Source organism: Cebidichthys violaceus, unplaced genomic scaffold (assembly GCF_023349555.1).
Source record: "Cebidichthys violaceus isolate CVI_PGR_0920_01 unplaced genomic scaffold, fCebVio1.0.p SCAF_26, whole genome shotgun sequence".
Lineage (NCBI taxonomy): Eukaryota > Metazoa > Chordata > Actinopteri > Perciformes > Stichaeidae > Cebidichthys > Cebidichthys violaceus.
Window position 1 is genome coordinate 4,663,448 of NW_027176439.1, and position 24,130 is coordinate 4,687,577.

Below are 24,130 nucleotides of genomic sequence, written 5' to 3' on the forward strand. Positions count from 1 at the left end.
TCCGCTGAGCGCCGGCGCCTGGCCTGCAGGTGCAGCCTCTTGGACGTGCAGCAGGGCCCATGAATGGCCGATTCAGAAAACGGCCCCCATCGGGCCCGTTCTCCAGGCCCGGAGCTAATCCCAGCCCCTAATCGGATTATGTAAATTCCTACTCCACACAGAGACTTTTATGGAAGGCTGCGTCTTTGAAACAACACTTGAAGGGTGTAAAAGGAACAGTGACAATTGGTTAAACTAGACTTGGTTTTTTTTTTTTATCTGAACGGAGGTTGAAAGTGGGAGGCAGAGAAAGGGGGGGAGAGGGAGAGAGAGAGAGAGAGAGAGAGAGAGAGAGAGAGAGAGAGAGAGAGAGAGAGAGAGAGAGAGAGAGAGAGAGAGGGGAGTGGTTGGAGAGAGGTGAGTCAGGATGCTGTAATTTATGTGTGGCCCCTTGGAATGGCTCAACAAGATTACCATAGTCATAACAAAACACATATTGTTCAACTGTCAATCTGGATATGGTATTTTTACCTTTTGTAGCCCAATCAGGCTGAATTCAATAGCGGAGCAGGCAGCGATATCAAGGTCTTTTCCACGGCGCAGCGGACGGTGGGTTGTCCATGCCTAATGTCAGAGAAACAGAAAGGAACAAGTGTCCACAGCGGTAAGAGAGGGATCAGAGAGATGAACGTCTCAGTTTCACTTCAATGGGAATGTATTTATCACCTTTAGTGCCAACCTTCAAGGATTAAACGAGCAATGAATCATAAAAGCAGCAACAAATAGTCACTTAAAAGGCTGTTGAGGAGAAGAAGAAGAAAGAAAAAAAAAGAGGCAGAATCCTGTCAAATGATGCACAGAAACACCTATGAAAATCATTTAAAGTGATATGGATAATCTAATCAGAAAGCCCCCTCCGTTGGTTCTAAATGATAGAAGTGGAGGGGGGAGTGTGTTTTAACAATCACTGCTCAGTTAACACCAACCACACACACACACACACACACACACACACACACACACACACACACACACACAATGCCACAGAGGCTCCACGACAGCACACGTCACACAATAGGGTTCACCCTGCTATAAAATGTGGGATGCGAGCATGCGGCAGTCTTACCCCATCCCTCCCTCCCTCCCTCCCACACTCTCTCTCTTTTACTCTCTCCTTCCCTCTCGCTCATAAGGATCCCTCAGCGAGCATGAGAAGACACATCTGAGTGGACATTGACAGCGGACTCCTGGACACTGATGACCTGCAGAGGACGACTCTGCAACTGAGATTTCTGCTCATTTCTACACACATACAGGTGAGACATTTGTGGTATATCGAAGCATTTCGTTTTCCCCCTTCAGGCCATGTGTTAATCAACGAGGGGATGTGCATTTATACCAGACTTAACAGAATTGTTTGTTAATGATCATTTTAGATTTTGTTTTGCTGCAGAACAGCTTTTATTTAAGCAGAAAATCTCTTAAAATCAAATCTGGTAACACTTAAGTTCAACCCCCACTATGTTAATATTTAATAAATGGTTTATAATGCACTGTAATGCAGTTATAACAACACAGCCTCATATTGTGTTTCACCGTATTGTCATTCGTTATCTGTTCATACACCTGTGGATGCCCACAGGAGGATGTGTTGACAAATATCTGCTACATTATAGTATGTTATCGACTATTATTACATCTATTAAAAGTGTGTACACTGCTTGTTAATGCGAGACACTGTAGGGGGAGTAAAAGCATTTCCAAAATCTATATTTACAGTGAAAGCCTGGTAGCCAAACAACCATTTGAATATGTCAATTTATGACAAAAAGAGGAGAAATATGAGGGGTTGTATCTTTCAGAAATAAGCAGCAAATTACAAAATGAATCCTGGTAAATATTTCTTATAAATAATTTCTATCAATATCAGTAATTTCTGTGCAATTAAAAATCATACAGTAATGTGGCCAGTTGTCCTCGTGACATACACTAACTCTTTCTCCTTGCAGTCAGTCACTTCAGAACTAGGATTATTTTTATTACTGATTAAGATGCACATTATTTTCTTGATTAATCATTTTGTCTATAAAATGTCCCAAATATATAGTGAAAAAAAAAAAATCTCTTTCTAATATCCTACAGCCAAAGGTGGCGTCTCTAAATGTCTCGTTTTGTCCAAAGAGCATCCAAACCCGAAAGATGTTCAGTTTAACGATCATATCTGAGAAAGACAAGCATAAAGAAACACAACTTCAAATCTTCATGCTTAACAAGCTGGAACTTGTGCAAAATCCATTATTATATAAGAGCTGCTGATTCATTTTCTGTCAATCGACTAATCGATAAATCGACTGATCGTTACAGCTCTACTCGGCACCATGACCAGGAAGGTGTTCACCAACACGAGGGAGCGCTGGCGCCAGCACAACGTCAACACCGCCTTCGCCGAGCTCCGCAAGCTCATCCCCACTCATCCTCCGGAGAAGAAGCTGAGCAAGAACGAGATCCTGCGTCTGGCCATGCGCTACATCAACTTCCTGGTGCAGCTTCTGGAGAGCCAGAGCGGTCAGCCGGCCAGCCACTCCCCCACCGCTCTGCTCACCTTTCTCAGAGGAAACATGGAGCAACTGCACTCCCCTCCACACGGCTGGGCCCTGACCAGTGACACTGAAGTCCCGTCACCTGGATCCAGCTGCGACAGCTCCGAGGCCTGGTAGAACCACACAACAACAACAACAAAAAAAAAGAAACTCTTGAGTGGACCTTCTGACCCTTTTCCTGGGTTCCTTCCTCAAGACTTATTTACTCTCTGCATTTGTCACCAGTGTGTGACTCCCGTGTTTCAATGCAGAAGATGCAATATTGTGTGATATTTGTGGACCCCAAACGTGGCTGACAACCTGGGCACAGCCTCCCGATCAGTGTTGAAATATGATTTGCGGGTGAAAATTAATTTGTATTCTGCATGGAATGGATGTGTAAAAACCTGGATGTACAATATTCCCTTCATGTCTTCATGTTAATATTCCTTGTTGCCGGCCAGCCTGGAACTAATTGGGTTTTGCAATGACAGGGTGTTTTGCCGATGAGGAAAATGGGGATTAAGGAATTTCTCATTTCAAGCAATAGATTCAGCATTTGAATAGATAATGGCTCAGCCAATTCTCCAGACTGCAATTGTCTCAAAATAGCCAAGGGCCCATTTTTTTTTCTTTTTTTTTTTCTTAAATCGACATGCTGTTTTTTTTTCTTTTCTTGAGAAGACTAAATCTGACCTTTATATTTATTAACCGAGATGATTTGGCCTCAGAAGAATCCGTTCTGTGAAAGACTTCTGCTGTTTCTCACCCGTTTCACACCAGTCCAGCATTGGTTGACTCCAGACTTGCGATTCGTAGGATTGGGTTGAGGAATTTTCGGCAAAACTGACAATCCTCTTTGAGTAATCACACGCTTCGCCACGCTAATATCTTCTCATTTAAATGTGTTTTGAGTTTTTGTAAAATACGCATGTCATATAGCCAAAGATTATGAATTGATTGTCTGCTGTGAAGAGTGTGCTAATTATCTTCTGATACCTCCTTTGTAAGTTATTTTGGTGTGCTTGTGAATATACAGTATGTTATTTATTTGAACTATTTATTTAATAAAGGATTTGATAATAGAACACTTTCTGAATCTTTTTAATGACAAAAGTCACTCAAATTATTCCTAATATTTACTGAAGGAAACATTTTAGAGCTGACTTCTAACTATTCACTACATTTAAGCCTGTTTTGAACTGTAGTGTGTTCACACTGAAAAAATGGCAGAAGGATGTGTACTTAAAACAGTCAGTATGCATACTAAAACAGCAGATTTCTGAGTGTTGAAGGACATGATTGTCCCACAATGCAATGCACAAAGGAAATGGAGCATCTGGGGGGGGGGGGGACAAAACAGCCCCAGGAACACCTAATAAAACAAAAACACAACTCAAACCCTTGGAAAATCTTCTCAGTCAGTATGCAGTGTGAAATTGTGGCTCACCGATGACATTATTTCACACCGTCTAAATCGAAGTGATGTGAAGTTAAGAGCAGAGCTGCTGCCTCTTTGTTCGCGCTCAATAAGCCCAGAAACATTGGTCCACACGTCCTGTGATGACCGTGTGGACACAAAGCTGACCTCTGCCCTCTGTCCGCTGACCACAGGTCTGTGAGAGGAGCAGTGAAAGTGACAGCTTAACTTGTGGCCCCGAGGATCGGAGGTCATTCTGGAGTCAAACACTGCCCAGTTGACCAGCGTGCAGCTGGAGTCCTCTTCAGGAAAACGCCACTTTGTTGTTACACGCAGCATTTAACAGCACTGAGGCAATAAGTGAAAAGTGAAAAGGCAGGAATATTACTTGAAAACAAACAACAGAAATGACGGAAAACACCAATTCCTTCGCAATTAAACTCTGAATTCCAACATATCAATTCACGAAATGTTACTGTGCAGTTAGATTAATGCTTTTTATGGGAAACGCAATCAAAATATTCTAAAGATAACAAAAATCAACTATAGTTTCAATTAGGGGAGATTATTTTTATTGTTGATTTATCAAAAAAACATGTCAATTAATCGATTAATTGATTAGTCAGCAAATCAGACAACAGTAAAAAATATATAGAGAGAGTACAAAGACGCTTCTTCAAATGACTTGTTTTGTCGTACCAGCAAACCAAATAAAAAAATATTTTTTACAATAAAAAAAGAGAAAAGCAGCTGCTACCAGGACATATTTGTAACTTACTAATTATAAGCATCAAATCGATCATCAAAATAGTTTCCTGTCGATCAACAAACCGATTGATGGACTATGTGTTTCAGCAGTTCTAGTTCCAATATCCGCAGTTTTGTTTGCACCCGTCTCCTTGTTAGTCATTTAAACCGAGGTCAGACATTTACGTGCCTAATCGCCTATTGTGACTGTCGAAAAATGTGCCCCGTTTTCAGGCAAAAGGCTGCAACTAACTGAGCTGAAGAGTAAACACTGAGTTGGTCTCGGGCGCTTTCACTCCGGCTGTTAAACTCGGGCTAATGGTGTGTAAACGGAGCAGAGGGCAGCTGGACATACTGACTGGAGGCCTGTGGGAACTGACAGGTGACTCATTGTAATCCTGCAATCATCCAAAATAAATCATACTGGAGCGGGAGAGTGAAAACAACTGTACAGAGCAGTCTGCCTCTCCCAAAGCATGCATTTGGGAGAGATTTACCTCTTGTGCAATTTCACAGCGAATTGAGCAATTTCATGGTGAACTGAAAAAAAAAAACCTACTTTCGTTATAAATAGCTGTACTTCCCGGTAACATGAGATGCAATATTAAAAAATGTTTACCTCTTTGTACGTTGAATGTTTTTGCTGTATTTAAACTGCTTAATGTTCAGTTATTCAGTAATCATTTGAAACCGGATAGGAAGGCACGTGTTTGCTTTTGCGCACATGCTATCAGGCTGTGAAATGCATTTTGCTGATACACCCTTATTTACAGAAATCGCCCAATGACAATATGAGCATTACTCTGACCTCAATTTTCTAGCAGAATTATGAAACCCTGCATGGAAAATAATAACAAATCTGTACGCTTCTCATTCCCTCCACCAAGTATATTTGCCTGAATGACTATTCTCTCCCAAGTACGAGGGTAATCGTCTATTGAGAGCACATTTCCTTATCAGCGTCTAGCACACTGTCTGAATCTGTTATCACAATGGGCCAGATCAGTGCAGGCAGCCCCTCGCTCTCCCGGCTGAGGCGCCCATGAAAAAGAATTTCTGGAGTTGGGTGCCAACCGATAGGCCCTGAGCTCTTTATCCCCTTAAAGCCAATTCACACTCTGCATGTTTAAATATCTCAGCTCAACCCCTGCCCTCCCACTCCCGTCATGCACTCAGACCCCCTCCTTCTTCCCTTTTCCCTTCTCTCTCTCTCTCTCTCTCTCTCTCTCTCTCTCTCTCTCTCTCTCTCTCTCTCTCTCTCTCTCTCTCTCTCACCCCTCCACGGCTGCAAGTCCAGGCGTGGACTGCCGCCGCAGCCGACCTGCAGCCCGGATGGGTGGGTGGGATGCAGGTGCAGGCTGGTTGGAGGGTGAGAGAGGAGGGGAGAGTCACCCATTGTTGGGCTGGACAGCACCCTCTCTCCTCTGGAGCACCCTCTGATGGGGGAGCCCACTGACAATCACGCATCCTAATCTGATTATGCAAATATCTACTTCAAAAAGCAATGCTCTGTAACCCTTACCCTGTGGTGGAAAGACGAGCGCGAGGAAGGAGGACAGAAGGAGAGGAAGCAGCAGGAATGCAGTGACTGAAGCGTAGATTGTGCATTATGCCCCTTGTATTTAATTTCATCTGGAATTCAACATTTAGACTGAATGATTCTGCGATCGTATGTAACACCGTGATACACCCATCATTAGTTTCCCTCACACGTCCTCTGAACCACCAGGGGAGGTCTGAGGACGAAACAGTATACACTTACACACTCTGAATGGCCACTGATTCCCTCAACAGGGCATTGAATTCAATATTCAAATGCTTATTGTTTTTCCAGACGCTCCTGAATCCAGCGTCAAAAGGAATCTACAATGTTAATGAGGGGGCCAAAGTACCCGGAGTTAAGATTTAGACGCCCCAAACAGTCGCATGTGACATTTCCCAAGAACAGCACACCCTCAACGCCACCGATTCCTAAAGGCATGGCCGACAACCCCCGCCTACCTAATATTCACACCGAGCTGACCCCTCTGGCCCCAGCCGGTTTCTGAAATCAGCTGCCTCATTCGACTGCTAGATGCATCTCTAAAAGAAGAGGCTGCAGCCGTGCTGGCAGCTCTGTCAGGCTGTTTGAGCTAAATGCTAACATGCTTTCAACTGACACTGTTGACATGCCGATGTTTAGCAGGTACAATGTTTATGTTCAAAATGTTAGCACGCTAACGTTTGCTAATAAGCATGAAACACAGAGTGCAGCTGAGGCTGACGGGAACGCCTTTAGTTCTTCAGGTGTTCAGTCATAAACCCACATGTTAAGACAAAGAGAAAATGATGGGATCACCAATCTTATTACAATTCATCCTGAGGTATAGGAACACATCCAACACTTGTCGAGACACTGCACTGCGATACCTTCAGCCACCACACTAGTGTGGCTAAAATGATCACAACTGAGAACTACAACTGTAAACATACAACTACTTTCGAAATGTGGCTTTAAAAGTCCCTCCCCCCTCTCGTACGAAAACCAACACATCTTTGGTTACACTCACACTCCTACACTTTGTATGCACGGAAATTCTTGCACAGGCCCCAACATGCACACTCGACATCCTCAAATTGCTCCAGTGTGTCCAAGCCCACATAGCTGAAATCTTTATCAGTCAGTTATTTCACTCTTTCTCTCTCTCTCTCTCTCCACAGCCAACAACTAGTATCTGGGATTCTGAAGTCAGTTTTTACTTTCCTTTTGTGGATTTCTGGTTCAGGTTAGAGACTACTTTGTTTTTCTAATACTGCCTTTACAGCCATTACCTTTTACCCCTTAACAGTTGCTTTGGATGTGTGTGTGTGTGTGTGTGTGTGTGTGTGTGTGTGTGTGTTAGATAACGTTTCATGTAGGACAAAGAATAGCTACGAGTCAGAGTTCAGCTTTGTTTAGTTAATGATTCATTTTTTAGGAGCACATTAAAAAAGGTTCAGGGCACAGGAAAGCTTTCAGTCAGACAAACAAGCACGATGAAGCTGGAGCAGCGTCTCTCCGTTTGCGTCCTGTTGGTACTTTGTGTGACATGGAGCGCAAACGGAGGGAACATCTTGGTGTGGTACAGTGAAGGCAGCCACTGGATTAACATGAAGCCTCTGCTGGAGACGCTGATCGACAGGGGACACCAGGTGACAGTTCTGGTCCCGAGCTCGTCAATGTTCATGAACACCAGTGAGCCTTCTTGCTTTGGCTATGAACCCTTCAACGTCTCCGTTTCAAAGGAGACCATCGAGGAGTTCATGAAAGACTTCCTTCACTTCACAATGAATGAAATGGATCATATGAGCTACATACAGATTTACATCAGATTCATGGATATAATGAAGGTCAGCTTGAAGAATTCTTTAAAGCTTTTGGACGGCGTGCTGAAATCTGAATCTATCATGAAGAAGCTGAAGGAGGGAAAATATGACCTTCTCCTGGCTGACCCCATCTATCCCGGCAGTGACTTAATAGCAGAGATTTTGGGAATCCCTCTGGTCTTCTCCTTGAGGTTTTCCCTAGCCAACAACTGGGAGAGACACTGTGGTCAGCTCCCTGCTCCTCCTTCCTTTGTCCCCGGGGCTATGAGCAAACTAACTGACAAGATGGACTTCTCTGAGAGAGTGTGGAACTTCCTCTTCTACGCACTGCAGGACGTCATGCTCGAAAACATTTTTTGGAAAGAACTCGATAAATATTACTCCGAAGTCAAAGGTGAGTAATAACTATGTAACAACACATTTGTAAGGACCTCATAAAGTCCAACGATTATTGGATTAATTGTAATGCTTTTAAATCCAGAGACCTTTGTCAGCACTTATCTTAAGCAGATGAAATATGAAAATAAGCTATCTGAAGTAATGGTAATACTTTCCAAGGGTCGTCCATTACGTTTGTTTTATGACAGGAACACCCACCAGTGCCTGTGAAGCGATGGGTCGGGCAGATATCTGGTTGATAAGAACCTACTGGGATTTTGATTTCCCTCGTCCTTTCCTCCCCAACTTCAAATTTGTTGGTGGGATTCACTGCAGACCTGCTAAAGCGTTACCAGAGGTAGGGCTGTCTGCACAATATTCCTGACTTCAACAATGAAGAGAATGAGACATTAAAAAGACAGAAATGAAAAGGCTGGTTGGTTTGTATTGGGATAATGTTATTCTTGCAGGATATGGAGGAGTTTGTGCAAAGTTCTGGAGATGCTGGCATTGTGGTCTTCACTTTGGGATCATTCATCAAGAACATCACGGCAGAGAAAGGAAACATGATCGCCTCAGCCCTCGCTCAGATCCCACAAAAGGTCAATCTCTCTATTTTTTCAGGATTCATTTATTGTCATTGTACAACACAGGGTTGCATAATAAAATTCAGTTATAGTCCCTTTATTAGGCACATCAGGAGGAATGTACACAGCAGCAACGAAACACTGGTGTTTTATTTGGGCAGATAATATGGCCATCTAACATTCAAACATTTACTTGAGGGAAACATTGTTCATCTACTTTGACTATATTTGAGCACCAAACATAGTGTCCACCTCCCCCACGTCCGACCAAAGTCCTGCGCAATGTCAGTCCGCCCGGCAAGTACAACAGCCCAATCCGGAATGCCGCGATGGAACAAGGTCTCTGCACAGATGTGGGCACGATAGTCTCCAAGCAGTCCTATGTTATCCATTCCACGTTACTACACCAGTACTGGATCAGTCAGGAGCAGGCTGAGTAGTAGAACAGTCCTCGGTCCAAGCTCGGCCAGCCTAGCTCTTAATGATGTGCATGCCCCGCCATATTAATAGAACTAAAATGAACTTGAATTACCCCCAGCTAGACCATGGATGCATAAAGAGAACTGGATACAGCTTTGGAGGCAGCAGGGGTGAGTGAGTCAGACGGCTTTCCTTACTCATAACTCTCACTTTTACTTGCTTTACGGCCGAATCCACATGTAAATGGGATTATAGGTTTTGACATTTCGTCTACACCCAAACAGGGTTTACAGTCACTGAAACAGAGCTTTTGTTGAACTCCGGCCAGGGTGAAGATTTCCAGAAACTCAGTTTTCTAGTGTTCGATGTTGTCTTCTTTGTGAGGTGTCACTAATGAGGCGACATGTCAAGCAAGGGCAGCAAAAAAATACATCCATGAACAGTGGACGTGTACAAATGACCTTTCTAACAGGACATTTTAGCCCCAACCTGCCCACTGGCCTTAACAGTACTCGAACAAAATGTTAAGATTGAAAGTAAGTTTCAAGTCTCAAATTGATTTTAATACCACGGTGGCATTCAGACCCCGTCCCCTCTTGCTCACCGGGACTTTACAGCAGGCCACTGCTACTAAAATACTTAGGATGGGTGAAATGTAGAACTCAAATACCATGTGTTCATACTATATATATATGTGACGATTAAAATAAAAAGGTGGGAGGTTAGCAGCAACACCTGATTTGCGGTAAACTGCAAGTTACAGTGACGCAGCTTTTTTATCAATTTGAATCAAGATAGTACGAAAGGCGTAAGGCTGGGAGAAGAGATTGGATTTTCAAAAACAAACAATAGAACCTAATCACGTTGGATAGATTACCTAACACCACTAGTGAATCGAATCACCAAAGACAATTTCCCAATGAAAAGAACTCATGTTTAGTTATAAAATACAACTACGTTTCCCCTTTATTTGGCATGTATTATTAAATGTACTGCTATGCACTGTACTATGAAATATAATCAGCACGGTGTTATTTTGAGTGTTTACATTTTTGTTTCTAGGTGCTGTGGAGATACAGTGGAGAAAAACCAGCAACTCTGGGTGCCAACACCAGAATATATGACTGGATCCCTCAGAATGACCTACTGGGTAAGTAAAGCTGTTAGAAAACACAGTAAGAATGTTTTGGTGAAGTTTGTTCTTTGGCATGTCACTTCAGAGACAACCATAACACATTCACAATATGTGTAATTACAAGCTGGTATTTAGCCAGTGAAAAGTGAATTAAGCAAACAGAACCACACAATAAAGCAGTGTTCCTATTCCTTCAACATACTAATATTATACATCATGTATTTATCTTTGTAGTTTACTGTTTTTGAAGTTAATATACAAAAAGAAAAAAAATCAACTTACCTAAACCGTTTTAAACCAACAGGAAAATGTTTAATGGTAGTAGACGTTACTCAAATGTCACTATCAACTTAAGTAATTAAAAAAAATCCATCTGTTTCATAATCATCCACATACAGTTTTTCATATTATGGACATTTTCCTTCATTTACTTTGTGAATTACATTACGGGACAATCATATCCATCAACAGCACAGGGCTGTTTAGTTTACAGAATTTGTTTGAGAATAATTCCTGTCACTTTTAAAGTGTAAATACAATACATACTCAAAATCTGCTTACAGCTGATTTGGTAAGTTGTATGTTAGTGGGACACAGTTTATGCTTGACTTAATTTCTGTTAAGATAGATAGATAGATAGATAGATAGATAGATAGATAGATAGATAGATAGATAGATAGATAGATAGATAGATAGATACTTTATTCATCCCCAGGGGGAAATTTGTTCATATGAATGCAGAATCTGGCTATGGGACAACATTTTGGTACTGGAAGCGTTCTGGTTTCCGTTTGGAGTCTGAGTAGTATTGAACAATCACCTCTGAGTGGACTTTGATTAAATGCAGGTAAAGAGTCTGTTTGGAGAGCAAATGAGGCGGAAGGCAGTAGCCACTTGTGAAACAATCAGATCGTAGACGTGTCTCTCAACTCCAACTCCAGTATCGCACCTCAACTGGCTTCTCGTACTGTAAACAATGACCAAGCACGGAAAAGGAAGTCTTGGCCTGGATATCCGGTAATAATGGCAGTTGCCTTCAGATGCTAAATCGTTTTCAGACCTGATGGGTTCCAAGATTGAGCCTGACTTGGACCAACAATGACAAAGTGTCTAAGAGGTGAACTAAAAGCACAAATCCATGAGGGAGGGGCCTGTGTGTACATTTGCCGTTTTTCCAGAATCCTATCGGGATCTGATCTATCCAGCAAGCCTTTGCCAATGTTCATTATATGTTATAAAAGTCATATCATACAGAAGTCAAAAGATGTGCTTTAACTGCCAGTCTTAACTGAAGAGATTCATGTATGTTTCATGATTTTTAATACCCATATCAGGTCACCCCAAGACCAGAGCTTTCATCACTCATGGCGGCACAAATGGGATTTATGAGGCCATCTACCACGGTGTTCCCATGGTGGGCATTCCCGTGTTCGCTGACCAGCCAGACAACATGGTCCATGTTGAGGCTAAGGGAGCTGCAGTTACTGTAAACTTGAACTCCATGAAGACTGAGGACCTTAGAGATGCAGTCAATACTGTCATCAATGACAAATCGTAAGTTATTTTACAGATTTTCACTTTTAGGGTGTTAAAAAGGCAAAGACTGCCTTTCTGGAGAGCTTACATTAATAATCTGTAAGTGATTAAAGACATGCCATAAAGGAGCCATGATGTAATGTAGTATGACAGAGTTCAATTACCACAGAGTTGCAAGGTCACAAGGAAATTACAAAACCACTGGATGGTCTTTTCCCCGTGTATAATGGCTTTCCTGTTAGATTTTTAAGTTTTAAAATACATGGAACTAAAAATAAATTAACCCTTTTTATTCCCATTCTTGGTAAGGCAAATAAACGTTAGGTATAAAAATGAAAAATACATGGAAGACATGTAGCGCCTTAATCCACATTTTCACCTGTATGTCTGCATTGATAGGTACAAGCAGAATGCCTTGTGGCTGTCCAGTATCTACCACGACAGACCAATGAGTCCTCGTGATGAGGCGGTATTCTGGATCGAGTTCACCATGAGAAACAATGGGGCCGAGCACCTGAGGGTCCAGGCCCATGAGCTCACCTGGTACCAGTATCACAGCCTGGATGTCCTGGCCTTCCTCCTCACCATTGTTCTGATCCTCGTACTCCTCTTTGTCAAGACCTGCAGTTTCTGCTTCCGGAGGTGCTGTGGCAGAAAGGGAAAGACAAAGAGAAAGACTGAGTAACTGACTGGACTGAGATGTAGCTGGTAAAAAACTGAATGATCAATTCACTGGTTGTCTGGTTAGGCTTGATCTTGTAATGTAACCACAAAGCCCTGGATTGCTATCTGTGTCTTGGGACAACTCTAAAACAAGTAGAAAAGCAAATAAACTCCACAATGTTCAATATTCCCATGAAACGATGTTATGCTATTTGTTACCTTTGCAAGGACATAATGAGATCTGGTTTCCATGAGTGAGTGAGTGAGTGTGTGCATGAATGCATCTCTGTGTCTGTCCACATCTAATCTCGCATACTGCAGCACCAAACTGTGTAATATTTTGGGTGTTCATATAAGGCAAATAAATATGACATTTCCCTGCTGGTACATGTGAGGAGGTTTTAGGGATGGAATCAAGTTAAGAAGTAATGTCTCGCTGTCTTTTCGTACCTGAAACACCTGACATCCAGGTACTCCCATCACTCCCTCACAGCAACTGAAGCGTGTCTCCACTCCACCTGGCACTGTTAACAGTTTCAAAATGTACACAATGATCTGATAGTGTAAGTAAGGTATATAATAACACAATGTTTCTAAAACATAAACCGATGGTACACTCACTTTTCTTTGTAACTCCTTTCCCATAGTGGTAATAGCACTCCTCCTGACGGATGAGCTGAGGAAATAAACCCTCATTCCAAGTACAGCACAGGTTCAGTGTGCCCTCTAGTGATAACATATGAGAAAAGCATAAAGTTGTCTTTCAGGAAATATACAGTTGTGGTCAAAAGTTTACATACACTTGTAAAGAACATAATGTCATGGCTCTCTTGAGTTTCCCCGTTATTTCTACAACTCTGATTTCTCTCTGATAGAGTGATTGGAACAGATACTTCTTTGTCACAAAAAACATTCATGAAGTTTGGTTCTTTCATGACTTTATTATGGGTTAACAGAAAAAGTGATCAAATCTGCTGGGTCAAAAATATACATACAGCAGTGCTAATATTTGGTTACATGTCCCTTGGCCATTTTCACTTCAATTAGGCGCTTTTGGTAGCCATTCACAAGCTTCTGGCAAGCTTCTCGTTGAATCTTTGACCACTCCTCTTGACAGAATTGGTGCAGTTCAGTTAAATTTGATGGCTTTCTGACATGGACTTGTTTCTTCAGCATTGTCCACATGTTCTCAATGGGATTTAAGTCAGGACTTTGGGAAGGCCATTCTAAAACCCTAATTCTAGCCTGATTTAGCCATTCCATTACCACTTTTGATGTGTGTTTGGGGTCATTGTCCTGTTGGAACACCCAACTGTGCCCAAGACCCAACCTTCGGGCTGATGATTTTAGGTTATCTTGAAGAATTTGAAAGGTAATCCTCCTTCTTCATTATCCCATTTACTCTCTGTAAAGCACCAGTTCCATTGGCAGCAAAACAGCCCCACAGCATAATACTACCACCACCGTGCTTGACGGTAGGCATGGTGTTCTTGGGGTTAAAGGCCTCACCTTTTCTCCTCCAAACATATTGCTGGGCATTGTGGCCAAACAGCTCGATTTTTGTTTCGTCTGACCACAGAACTTTCCTCCAGAAGGTCTTATCTTTGTCCATGTGATCGGCAGCAAACTTCAGTCGAGCCTTAAGGTGCCGCTTTTGGAGCGAGGGCTTCCTTCTTGCGCGGCAGCCTCTCAGTCCATGGAGATGCAAAACACGCTTGACTGTGGACACTGACACCTGTGTTCCAGCAGCTTCTAATTCTTGGCAGATCTGCTTTTTGGTGGTTCTCGGTTGACTCTTCACCCTCCTGACCAATTTTCTCTCAGCAGCAGGTGATAGCTTGCGTTTTCTTCCTGATCGTGGCAGTGACAAAACAGTGCCATGCACTTTATACTTACAAACAATTGTTTGCACTGTTGCTCTTGGGACCTGCAGCTGCTTTGAAATGGCTCCAAGTGACTTTCCTGACTTGTTCAAGTCAATGATTCGCTTTTTCAGATCCATGCTGAGCTCCTTTGACTTCCCCATTGTAGCGTTTGTGAGCGTTTGTATCCAATGAGCCCTATTTAAATGGCCTCAGAGAAGTCACCAGCTGTAGTCACTCATAATCACTCACAAGAAGTTAAGAGGCCATGCTATGAAGCTCATTTCATTGACACAACTTTCTAAGTCACCAAAATTGCTAATTCATGTTGCTGTATGTATATTTTTGACCCAGCAGATTTTGTCACTTTTTCTGTTAACCCATAATAAAGTCATGAAAGAACCAAACTTCATGAATGTTTTTTGTGACAAAGAAGTATCTGTTCCAATCACTCTATCAGAGAAAAATCAGAGTTGTAGAAATAACTGGAAACTCAAGAGAGCCATGACATTATGTTCTTTACAAGTGTATGTAAACTTTTGACCACAACTGTATTTTCACTTACAGACCTGATTGTGCTTCTTATTGTCAGCAGAAAGAAGAGCACAACCAGCATTCTTAGTCTCTTGTTTAGAAGAGATGAATGATATAACACAAATAGAATCTGGGGATCTAGAGTCTGTTTTTTACTTTCCGTTTGTGGATTTCAGGTATAGGTTAAGACATTATTTTTAATACTGACTGTTAACTTTACAACCATTACCTTTTACCTCTAACCCCTTGCCTAGGGTGGGTCCTTTATATAACGTTTCATGTAGGGCAAAGAATAGCTACGAGTCAGAGTTCAGCTTTGTTTAGTTAATGATTATTCTTCTAGGAGCACCTTTAAAAAAAGGTTCAGGGCACAGGAAAGCTTTCAGTCAGACAAACAAGCACGATGAAGCTGGAGCAGCATCTCTCCGTTTGCGTCCTGCTGGTACTTTGTGTGACATGGAGCGCAAACGGAGGGAACATCTTGGTGTGGTACACTGAAGGCAGCCACTGGATTAACATGAAGCCTCTGCTGGAGACGCTGATCGACAGGGGACACCAGGTGACGGTTCTGGTCCCGAGCACGTCGATGTTCATGAACACCAGTGAGCCTTCTCGCTTTGCCTATGAACCCTTCAATGTCTCTGTTTCAATGGAGACCATGGAGGAGTTTTTTGAGGAGTACCTTCACTTCTCCATGTATGAGATGGATCACATGAGCTACATACAGATTTACATCAAATACATAGATCTGATGAAGGTCGACATGCAGTATACTTTAAAGTTTTTGGACGGCGTGCTGAAATCTGAATCTATCATGAAGAAACTGAAGGAGGGAAAATATGACCTTCTCCTGGCTGACCCCATCTATCCCGGCAGTGACTTATTAGCAGAGATTTTGGGAATCCCTCTGGTCTTCTCCTTGAGGTTTTCCCTAGCCCATAACTGGGAGAGACACTGTGGTCAGCTCCCTGCTCCTCCTTCCTTTGTCCCCGGGGCTATGAGCAAACTAACTGACAAGATGGACTTCTCTGAGAGAGTGTGGAACTTCCTCTTCTACGCACTGCAGGACGTCGTGCTTGATTATGTTTCATGGAAAGAACTCGATAAATATTACTCCGAAGTCAAAGGTGAATTACTCAAATACAATACTGTATAACAATTATTTTTTCTATCGACCACTCAAAGTCCATTGATGATTTTGCTTTGGATTCATTGCACTGGTTTTATATACCTTTGTCAACAATTTGATATTTTCAGTAAATATAATGAAAACTGTTAATCTTATTGTTTTATGACAGGAACACCCACCAGTGCCTGTGAGCTGATGGGTCGGGCAGATATCTGGTTGATAAGAACCTACTGGGATTTTGATTTCCCTCGTCCTTTCCTCCCCAACTTCAAATTTGTTGGTGGGATTCACTGCAGACCTGCTAAACCGTTACCAGAGGTAGGGCTGTCTCTACTACCACAGGCCTATTAATAGGTCATTACACAGCCTCCACAGTATTCCTGACTTAAACAATGAAGAGAATGAGGCATTAAAAAGAGAGAAATTAAAATGCTGGATGGTTTGCATTGGGATAATGTTATTCTTGCAGGATATGGAGGAGTTTGTGCAAAGTTCTGGAGATGCTGGCATTGTGGTCTTCACTTTGGGATCATTCATCAAGAACATCACGGCAGAGAAAGGAAACATGATCGCCTCAGCCCTCGCTCAGATCCCACAAAAGGTCAGAACACTACTGTAGGTGTTAGGGTTCTGACATTTGGTTCTCTGTTTGGGCTTTTGTTTTCTTTTACAAAGCAGCAATTATGCTCTGGAGAAAAGGGGATTGCGTCGCTGCGGGGAGTTTGTAGCGTGTGTGCTGCTGTTGGTTTTCCTGCTATGCCAGTTTAGCATAGCGCGCCTCCCAGAACACAGGTGCCTCACCAGGGTACAATGTTGTTCTTCCATGTGGTGGGCGTGTCAGACAGCACGTTGTGTGTTACGTTGGGTGGGTTGCCATGTTGAGCGCAGTGGCTCCAACAAGAGAACATTATATTTCCCACAGTTTAAGCTTCTGCATTTTCAAAATGCAATAGTATTATTCAAACGTATTGTTTGATTCGTAATGCGTAACCGTGAGCCTCGTACCGAATGGTTCAATATGAATACGTGTATTGTTACGCCCCTAATAACCCGTAGCTGTAGCGTCACAATGAGGTTATTAGGAGGTGGCTCAACTGTAGTAGGACAGCACTGAAGGCCCAGGTATAAAACACACGGCCCGCCACTGACTTTGACTATATTTGAGCACCAACCATCACCAATGCAAACATAGTGTCCACCTCCCCCACGTCCGACCAAAGTCCTGCGCAATGTCTGTCCGCCCGGCAAGTACAACAGTCCAATCCAGAATGCCGCGATGGAGCAAGGTCTCTGCACAGATGTGGGCACAATAGTCTCCAAGCAGTCATCCATCCCACGTTCCTGCAACCGTACTGGATTAATATAAAACACAATTTTATACAATATATATAGTTGGGGGTCCCTGCTCCATCTCTCTATCAGTTTGGGGGTCCTTGGCCTGAAAAGCTTTGAAGACCCCTGGTCTGGGGTATTCCAAATCTGGCGAACATGGATTTCAGCTTTTGGATGACAGTTGCGGATGTGAGGTTGGTGATTTTTTCTACCTCAAAGTACCTGCTATAATAGTCTACAACAACTATATAGTCAGTACTGTGCCAGGTGAACAAGTCTGTGGCTACTGTTTGCCAAGGTCGTTCCGGGATAGGATGCGAGAACATCGGCTCCTTTGTATTGGAGCGCTCAAGGCAGATGCTGCAAGATCCTACTTGTGCCTCTATCTGTTTGCACATTCTGGGCCAGAAGAGTACGTCTCTTGCTCGCTGCTTACACTTTTCCATCCCCAAGTGTCCAGTGTGTATGCATGAAAGCATTTCAGCTCTAAGTGAGTGTGGTACAATGATCTTTTCACCTTTGAGCAGGATCCCGTTTGTCTCTGATATCTCATCCCGATGATTCCAATACTCAACGATGGCAGGCGGACACCTTTTGTTCGACTCAGGCCATCCTGCTTGGATAACTTGTTTCAACATTGAGAGTTGCTCATCTTGTGCTGTGGCGGCTTTGCCATTTTGCGATCACTCACTGGTGCACTGCTGATCACCGTGTGGATTTGTAAATCCATGCCTTCACTTAAGGAGTTGTCAGGACACTCAATCGGCTTTCTGGACAGCGTGTCTGCGACCGGGATTTGTTTTCCAAGCTTGTGTGTAATGGTAATGTCGTACCTTTGTAGTTGCAGTATCATGCGCTGTAGTGGCAGTGCGGCTGCCAAGGGTTTCCGCATGATTGACTCCAGCGGTTTGTGGTCTGACTCGACGATCACCTGTCGTCCGAACAGATATTGATGAAAGTGTCTGCATCCAAAGAGCACTGCGTACAGCTCCTTTTCGATTTGAGCGTAATTTTCTTCGGTTTCGTTTAGTGTCTTGGATGCGTTTGCGACTGGTTTCTCTCCCTGGAGCAAGACTGCTCCTAAGCCGCATTTTGATGCATCGACTTGTAGTTTCGCATCTTTGGGGTGGTCGAAGTATGTAAGCTCTGGGCCGGGCTCCTGTGTTAGCAGGTCTTTCATTTGCTGGAATGCAACGTCTTGATTTGAGTCCCACGTGAATTCACTGTTCTCTTTCAGCAGTTGTCTGAGCGGGGCAATTGTCTCTGAAAGTCTAGGTGCAAACTTGGAGAGGTAGGTGACCATGCCCAGTATGGTCTCCAGCTCTGCTTTGCTGCATGGGGAAGCCATTTCTTTGATTGCCTTGACCTTGTTAGGGTCGGGCTTGATGCCTTCTTGTGTCAGTTTATGTCCAAAATAGCTCACTTCAAATTATACTTTTGTCTTTGTTTAGCTTTATTCCTCTCTCCCTGGTTCTCTCTAGCATGGCGCGCAGGTTGGCATTGTCATCAACTCCCCTCTGAAACTCATCCTGTGCAGAAATGATTCCGAAACGGAGCCTTTTGAACCGATATCTGCCGTAGATGGTGTTAAACGTGGTCAGCATGGATGATTCATGGCTGAGTTTTATCGTCCAGTATCCAGATCTAGCGTCCAGTACACTGAAGTACTGTGCTCCAGCTAGTCTTGGTGTGAGTGACATCATTTAGAGTGGGAAGTGGATAGTGGGGTCTCTGGATAGCTTTGTGTTTAAGGGGCGGGGATCTAAACACACCCTAAGCTTTCCTGTTTTCGTCTTTTCCACTGCCACTAGTGCATTCACTAAATGTACTGCTATGCAGTCTACTATGAAATATAATCAGCACGGTGTTATTTTGAGTGTTTACATTTTTGTTTCTAGGTGCTGTGGAGATACAGTGGAGAAAAACCAGCAACTTTGGGTGCCAACACCAGACTATACGACTGGATCCCTCAGAATGACCTACTGGGTAAGTAGAGCTGTTAGAAAACACAGTAAGAATGTTTTGGTGAAGTTTGTTCTTTGGCATGTCACTTCAGAGACAACCATAACACATTCACAATATGCGTAATTACAAGCTGGTATTTAGCCAGTGAAAAGTGAATTATGCAAACAGAACCACACAATAAAGCAGTGTTCCTATTCCTTCAACATACTAATATTATACATCATGTATTTATCTTTGTAGTTTACAGTTTTTGAAGTTAATATACAAAAAGAAAAAAATCAACTTCCCTAAACCGTTTTAAACCAACAGGAAAATGTTTAATGTTAGTAGACGTTACTCAAATGTCACTATCAACTTAACTTACATTTTTAAATAAAAAAAAAAATCCAGCTGTTTTATAGTCATCCACATATAGTTTTTTATATTGTGGACATTTTCCTTCATTTACTTTGTGAATTACATTATGGGACAATCATATCCATAAACAGCACAGGGCTGTTTACTTTACAGGCTGATTGTTTTGAGAATAATTCCTGTCACTTTAAAGTGTAAATACAATACAAAACGATTCAAAACCTGTGTACAGTTTCTTTGGTAAGTTGTATGTAATTGGCACACAGTTTATGCTTGACTTAATCTCTGCAAGATATCTACATATAAATGCAGAATCTGGCTATGGGACAACATTTTGGTACTGGAAGTGTTCTGGTTTCCGTTTGGAGTTTGAGTAGTATTGAACAATCACCTCTGAGTGGACTTTGATTAAATGCAGGTAAAGAGTCTGTTTGGAGAGAAAATGAGGCAGGAGGAATTGGCTGAAATGCAATCCCAGAACCAATCGGCTATCGCCTGTGTGTAGATTTGCCACTTTCTGGAGTTTTTCCAGAATCTTATCGGGATCTGATCTAGCCAGCAAGCCTTTGCCAATGTTCAGTATATGTTTATAGAAGTCATATCATACAGAAGTCAAAAGATGTACTTTAACTGCCAGTCTTAACTGAAGAGATTTATGTATGTTTCATGATTTTTAATACCCATATCAGGTCACCCCAAGACCAGAGCTTTCATCACTCATGGCGGCACAAATGGGATTTATGAGGCCATCTACCACGGTGTTCCCATGGTGGGCATTCCCATGTTCGCTGACCAGCCAGACAACATGGTCCATGTTGAGGCTAAGGGAGCTGCAGTTACTGTAAACTTGAACTTCATGAAGACTGAGGACCTTAGAGATGCAGTCAATACTGTCATCAATGACAAATCGTAAGTTATTTTACTGATTTTCACATTTAGGGTGTTAAAAAGGCAAAGACTGCCGTTCTGGAGAGCTTACATTAATAATCTGTAAGTGATTAAAGACATGCCATAAAGGAGCCATGATGTAATGTAGTATGACAGAGTTCAATTGCCACGGAGTTGCAAGGTCACAAAGAAATTACAAAACCACTGGATGGTCTTTTCCCCGTGTATAATGGCTTTCCTGTTAGATTTTTACGTTTTAAAATACATGGAACCAAAAATAAATCAACCCTTTTTATTCCCATTCTTGGTAAGGCAAATAAACGTTAGGTATAAAAATTAAAAATACACACCTTAATCCACATTTTCACCTGTATGTCTGCATTGATAGGTACAAGCAGAATGCCTTGTGGCTGTCCAGTATCCACCACGACAGACCAATGAGTCCTCGTGATGAGGCGGTATTCTGGATCGAGTTCACCATGAGAAACAAAGGGGCCGAGCACCTGAGGGTCCAGGCCCATGAGCTCACCTGGTACCAATATCACAGCCTGGATGTCCTGGCCTTCCTCCTCGCCATTGTTCTGATCCTCGTATTCCTCTTTGTCAAGACCTGCAGTTTCTGCTTCCGGAGGTGCTGTGGCACAAAGGGAAAGACAAAGAGAAAGGCTGAGTAACTGACTGGACTGAGATGTAGCTGGTAAAAAACTGAATGATCAATTCACTGGTTGTCTGGTTAGGCTTGAACATGTAATGTAAACACAAAGCCCTGGATTGCAATTTGTGTCTTGGGACAACTCTAAAACAAGTAGAAAAGCAAATGAAACACTCAGAAAATCACTCCACAATGTCCAATATTCCCATGAAATGATGTTGGGCAACTTTTCCTCTCAACCAGCCCCCCTGACCTGTGGGGTACCGCAGGGGTCCATTTTGGGTCCACTACTGTTCTCACTGTACATGCTGCCTCTTGGATCCATTTTCCAGAAACATCTCTCATCTCATCTCATCTTCAACCGCTTATCCGTGATCGGGTCGCGGGGGCAACAGGCTCCAGCAGGGGACCCCAAACTTCCCTTTCCCGAGCCACATCAGCCAGCTATGACTGGGGGATCCCGAGGCGCTCCCAGGCCAGTTTGGAGATATAGTCCCTCCACCTGGTCCTGGACCTCCCTCGGGGTCTCCTCCCAGCCGGTCGTGCCTGGAACACCTCCCTAGGGAGGCGCCCAGGTGACATCTTTACCAGATGCCCGAACCACCTCAACTGGCTCCTTTCCACACAAAGGAGCAGCGGCTCTACTCCGAGTCCTTCACGGATGACTGAACTTCTCACCCTATCTCTTAGGGACACGCCAGCCACCCTCCTGAGGAAACCCATTTCGGCCACTTGTACCCGCAATCTAATTCTTTCGGTCATGACCCAGTCCACATGACCATAGGTGAGGGTAGGAACGAAGATTGCCCGGTAGATGGAGAGCTTTGCCTTGCGGCTCAGCTCTCTTTTCGTCACAACGGTGCGGTAGAGCGACTGCAATACCGCCCCAGCTGCTCCGATTCTCCGGCCAATCTCACGTTCCATTGTTCCCTCACTCGCGAACAAGACCCCGAGGTACTTCAACTCCTTCACTTGGGGTAAGGACTCATTCCCTACCCGGAGTGGGCAATCCACCGGTTTCCTGCTGAGAACCACGGCCTCAGATTTAGAGGTGCTGATCCTCATCCCAACCGCTTCATACTCGGCTGCGAACCGATCCAGTGACATAACATTTCTTATCACCTCTATGCCGACGACATTCAAATATACCTTCCCCTCAAACCTGGAACTGCCTCAATAAATTCTTTAATGTGCTGCCTGGCATATGTCAAAAGCTGGCTCTCGCTAAATTTTCTATGCCTCAATGAAGGTAAAACAGAGATTATGGTAATAAATCCCTCTCGCCTTTCATCTGCTATACCGGACAATCCCTCATTGTGTCTTGGCCTCATGACAACCCACTGCAAAGTCCGTGTATCATTTATATTGGACCTCCAAGTTGCGTCGGTGGTCAAAGTCAGCTTCTTTCAGCTAAGACTCTTAGCTAAAGTCAAAAGACCTGGAGAAAGTTATCCATGCTTTTATCACCTCCAGGCTGGACTATTGTAATTCTTTGTATGCTGGAATCGGCAAAAAAACTTCTATCACGCCTTCAGTTAGTGCAGAACTCTGCAGCGAGACTTTTAACTGGTACACACAGGCGTGAACACATTTCACCGATTTTAAAATCCCTTCATTGGCTACCTGTAGAGTACAGAATTCATTTAAAAATGTTGTTATTTGTTTTTAAGTGTTTAAATGGCGCCGCCCCAGTTTATCTGTCTGACCTGCTGCTGCCCTAAACCCCACCTCGCTCACTACGATCTCTCGGCCAACAGCTTTTAGTTGTTCCGAAAACAAAAATGACAACCCGGGCCGACCGGTCCTTCTCTGTCGCTGCCCCTAAGCTCTGGAACAACCTTCCCCTTCATATTAGGTTGTCATCCACTTTACCAAAGTTTAAAAGTCCTATTTCCTTTCCTTGGCCTATCACCTTTGATCTTAACATGGCACTTTTGTGTGATTTGTGTCAGTTTGTCTTGATTTTAATGTCACTTCCTGTTATTAATCAAGTCTTTGTTTGTATGACTGTATATCTACTGTATGTGCAGCACTTTGGGCAACCTTTGTTGTATTTTAAAAGTGTGCTATATAAATACATTTTGATTGATTGATTGATTGATTATGCCATTTGTTACCTTTGCAAGGACATAATGAGATCTGGTTTCCATGAGTGAGTGATACTGTCATCAATTGACTGCTGACTGCTCATTCACTAATCTTAACCAGCCCCCGGTCGGTTTGGAGCCACTAGTGATCACACAGCTGAGTGCATCACGGAGCCACAGGCTGTGTTTGAAAACGCATACTAACGCAGCTACTGCATACTACATACTCAATCAGTGTGTACTGCATTCTGCCCTCCTAAATGAATGATTCAGTAAGATTTTACCAGCAGACAGTTCACCGTCACGTCTCTGAAAACCGTGTAGCTAATTCCCAAACAGGCATTATTTGGTTAAACAGACCACATATTGGGAATCTAAACAGTTCTTGCATTAAAAAAATGAAACTTAATAGAGTCAGTAGACTTGAAGACTAAATAAATACGTCATGTTGCAGTTATGCCAATAAAACGCACTGAGACCAACAAACCAAAAATTATATTTAATCAAACATTGCAGCAGTGGTCGTTGGAGACAATCT

At 43.0% G+C, this 24,130-nt stretch overlaps 2 protein-coding genes across 3 annotated transcripts; both read left to right on the top strand.

Moving 5' to 3' along the window:
• The first annotated feature begins 1,172 nt into the window (after window positions 1–1,172).
• tal2 (T-cell acute lymphocytic leukemia 2) lies at window positions 1,173–3,602 on the top strand. Its single transcript, XM_068720954.1, has 2 exons — window positions 1,173–1,295; window positions 2,344–3,602. Exon 2 carries the CDS (start codon window positions 2,358–2,360, stop codon window positions 2,694–2,696), a length of 339 nt encoding a protein of 112 aa, XP_068577055.1. The 5' UTR covers window positions 1,173–1,295; window positions 2,344–2,357; the 3' UTR covers window positions 2,697–3,602.
• A 3,788-nt stretch (window positions 3,603–7,390) lies between these two features.
• On the top strand, window positions 7,391–23,595 carry LOC137879859 (UDP-glucuronosyltransferase 2A1-like). 2 transcript variants are annotated; one of them, XM_068720791.1, is made up of 7 exons: window positions 7,391–8,464; window positions 15,686–16,312; window positions 16,484–16,632; window positions 16,784–16,915; window positions 19,545–19,632; window positions 20,655–20,874; window positions 21,242–23,595. In XM_068720791.1, the coding sequence occupies exons 1-7, from the start codon at window positions 7,741–7,743 to the stop codon at window positions 21,525–21,527; spliced, it is 2,226 nt and encodes a 741-aa protein (XP_068576892.1). In that variant the 5' UTR covers window positions 7,391–7,740; the 3' UTR covers window positions 21,528–23,595. The 2 variants fall into 2 exon arrangements, with proteins under 2 accessions (XP_068576892.1, XP_068576891.1); XM_068720790.1 differs by lacking the exons at window positions 15,686–16,312; window positions 16,484–16,632; window positions 16,784–16,915; ... (1 more) ...; window positions 20,655–20,874; window positions 21,242–23,595 and adding exons at window positions 8,658–8,806; window positions 8,919–9,050; window positions 10,518–10,605; window positions 11,925–12,144; window positions 12,526–12,987 and having other exon boundaries at window positions 7,569–8,464.
• Window positions 23,596–24,130: the final 535 nt, after the last annotated feature.

Coding starts and splice junctions, on each gene's coding strand:
- tal2 (XM_068720954.1), top strand. CDS start 2,358: ATGACCAGGAAGGTGTTCACCAACACGAGGGAGCGCTGGCGCCAGCAC.
- LOC137879859 (XM_068720791.1), top strand. CDS start 7,741: ATGAAGCTGGAGCAGCGTCTCTCCGTTTGCGTCCTGTTGGTACTTTGT. Junction 16,633..16,783: donor CTGCTAAACCGTTACCAGAG/GTAGGGCTGTCT, acceptor TTATTCTTGCAG/GATATGGAGGAGTTTGTGCA. Junction 20,875..21,241: donor ACTGTCATCAATGACAAATC/GTAAGTTATTTT, acceptor CTGCATTGATAG/GTACAAGCAGAATGCCTTGT.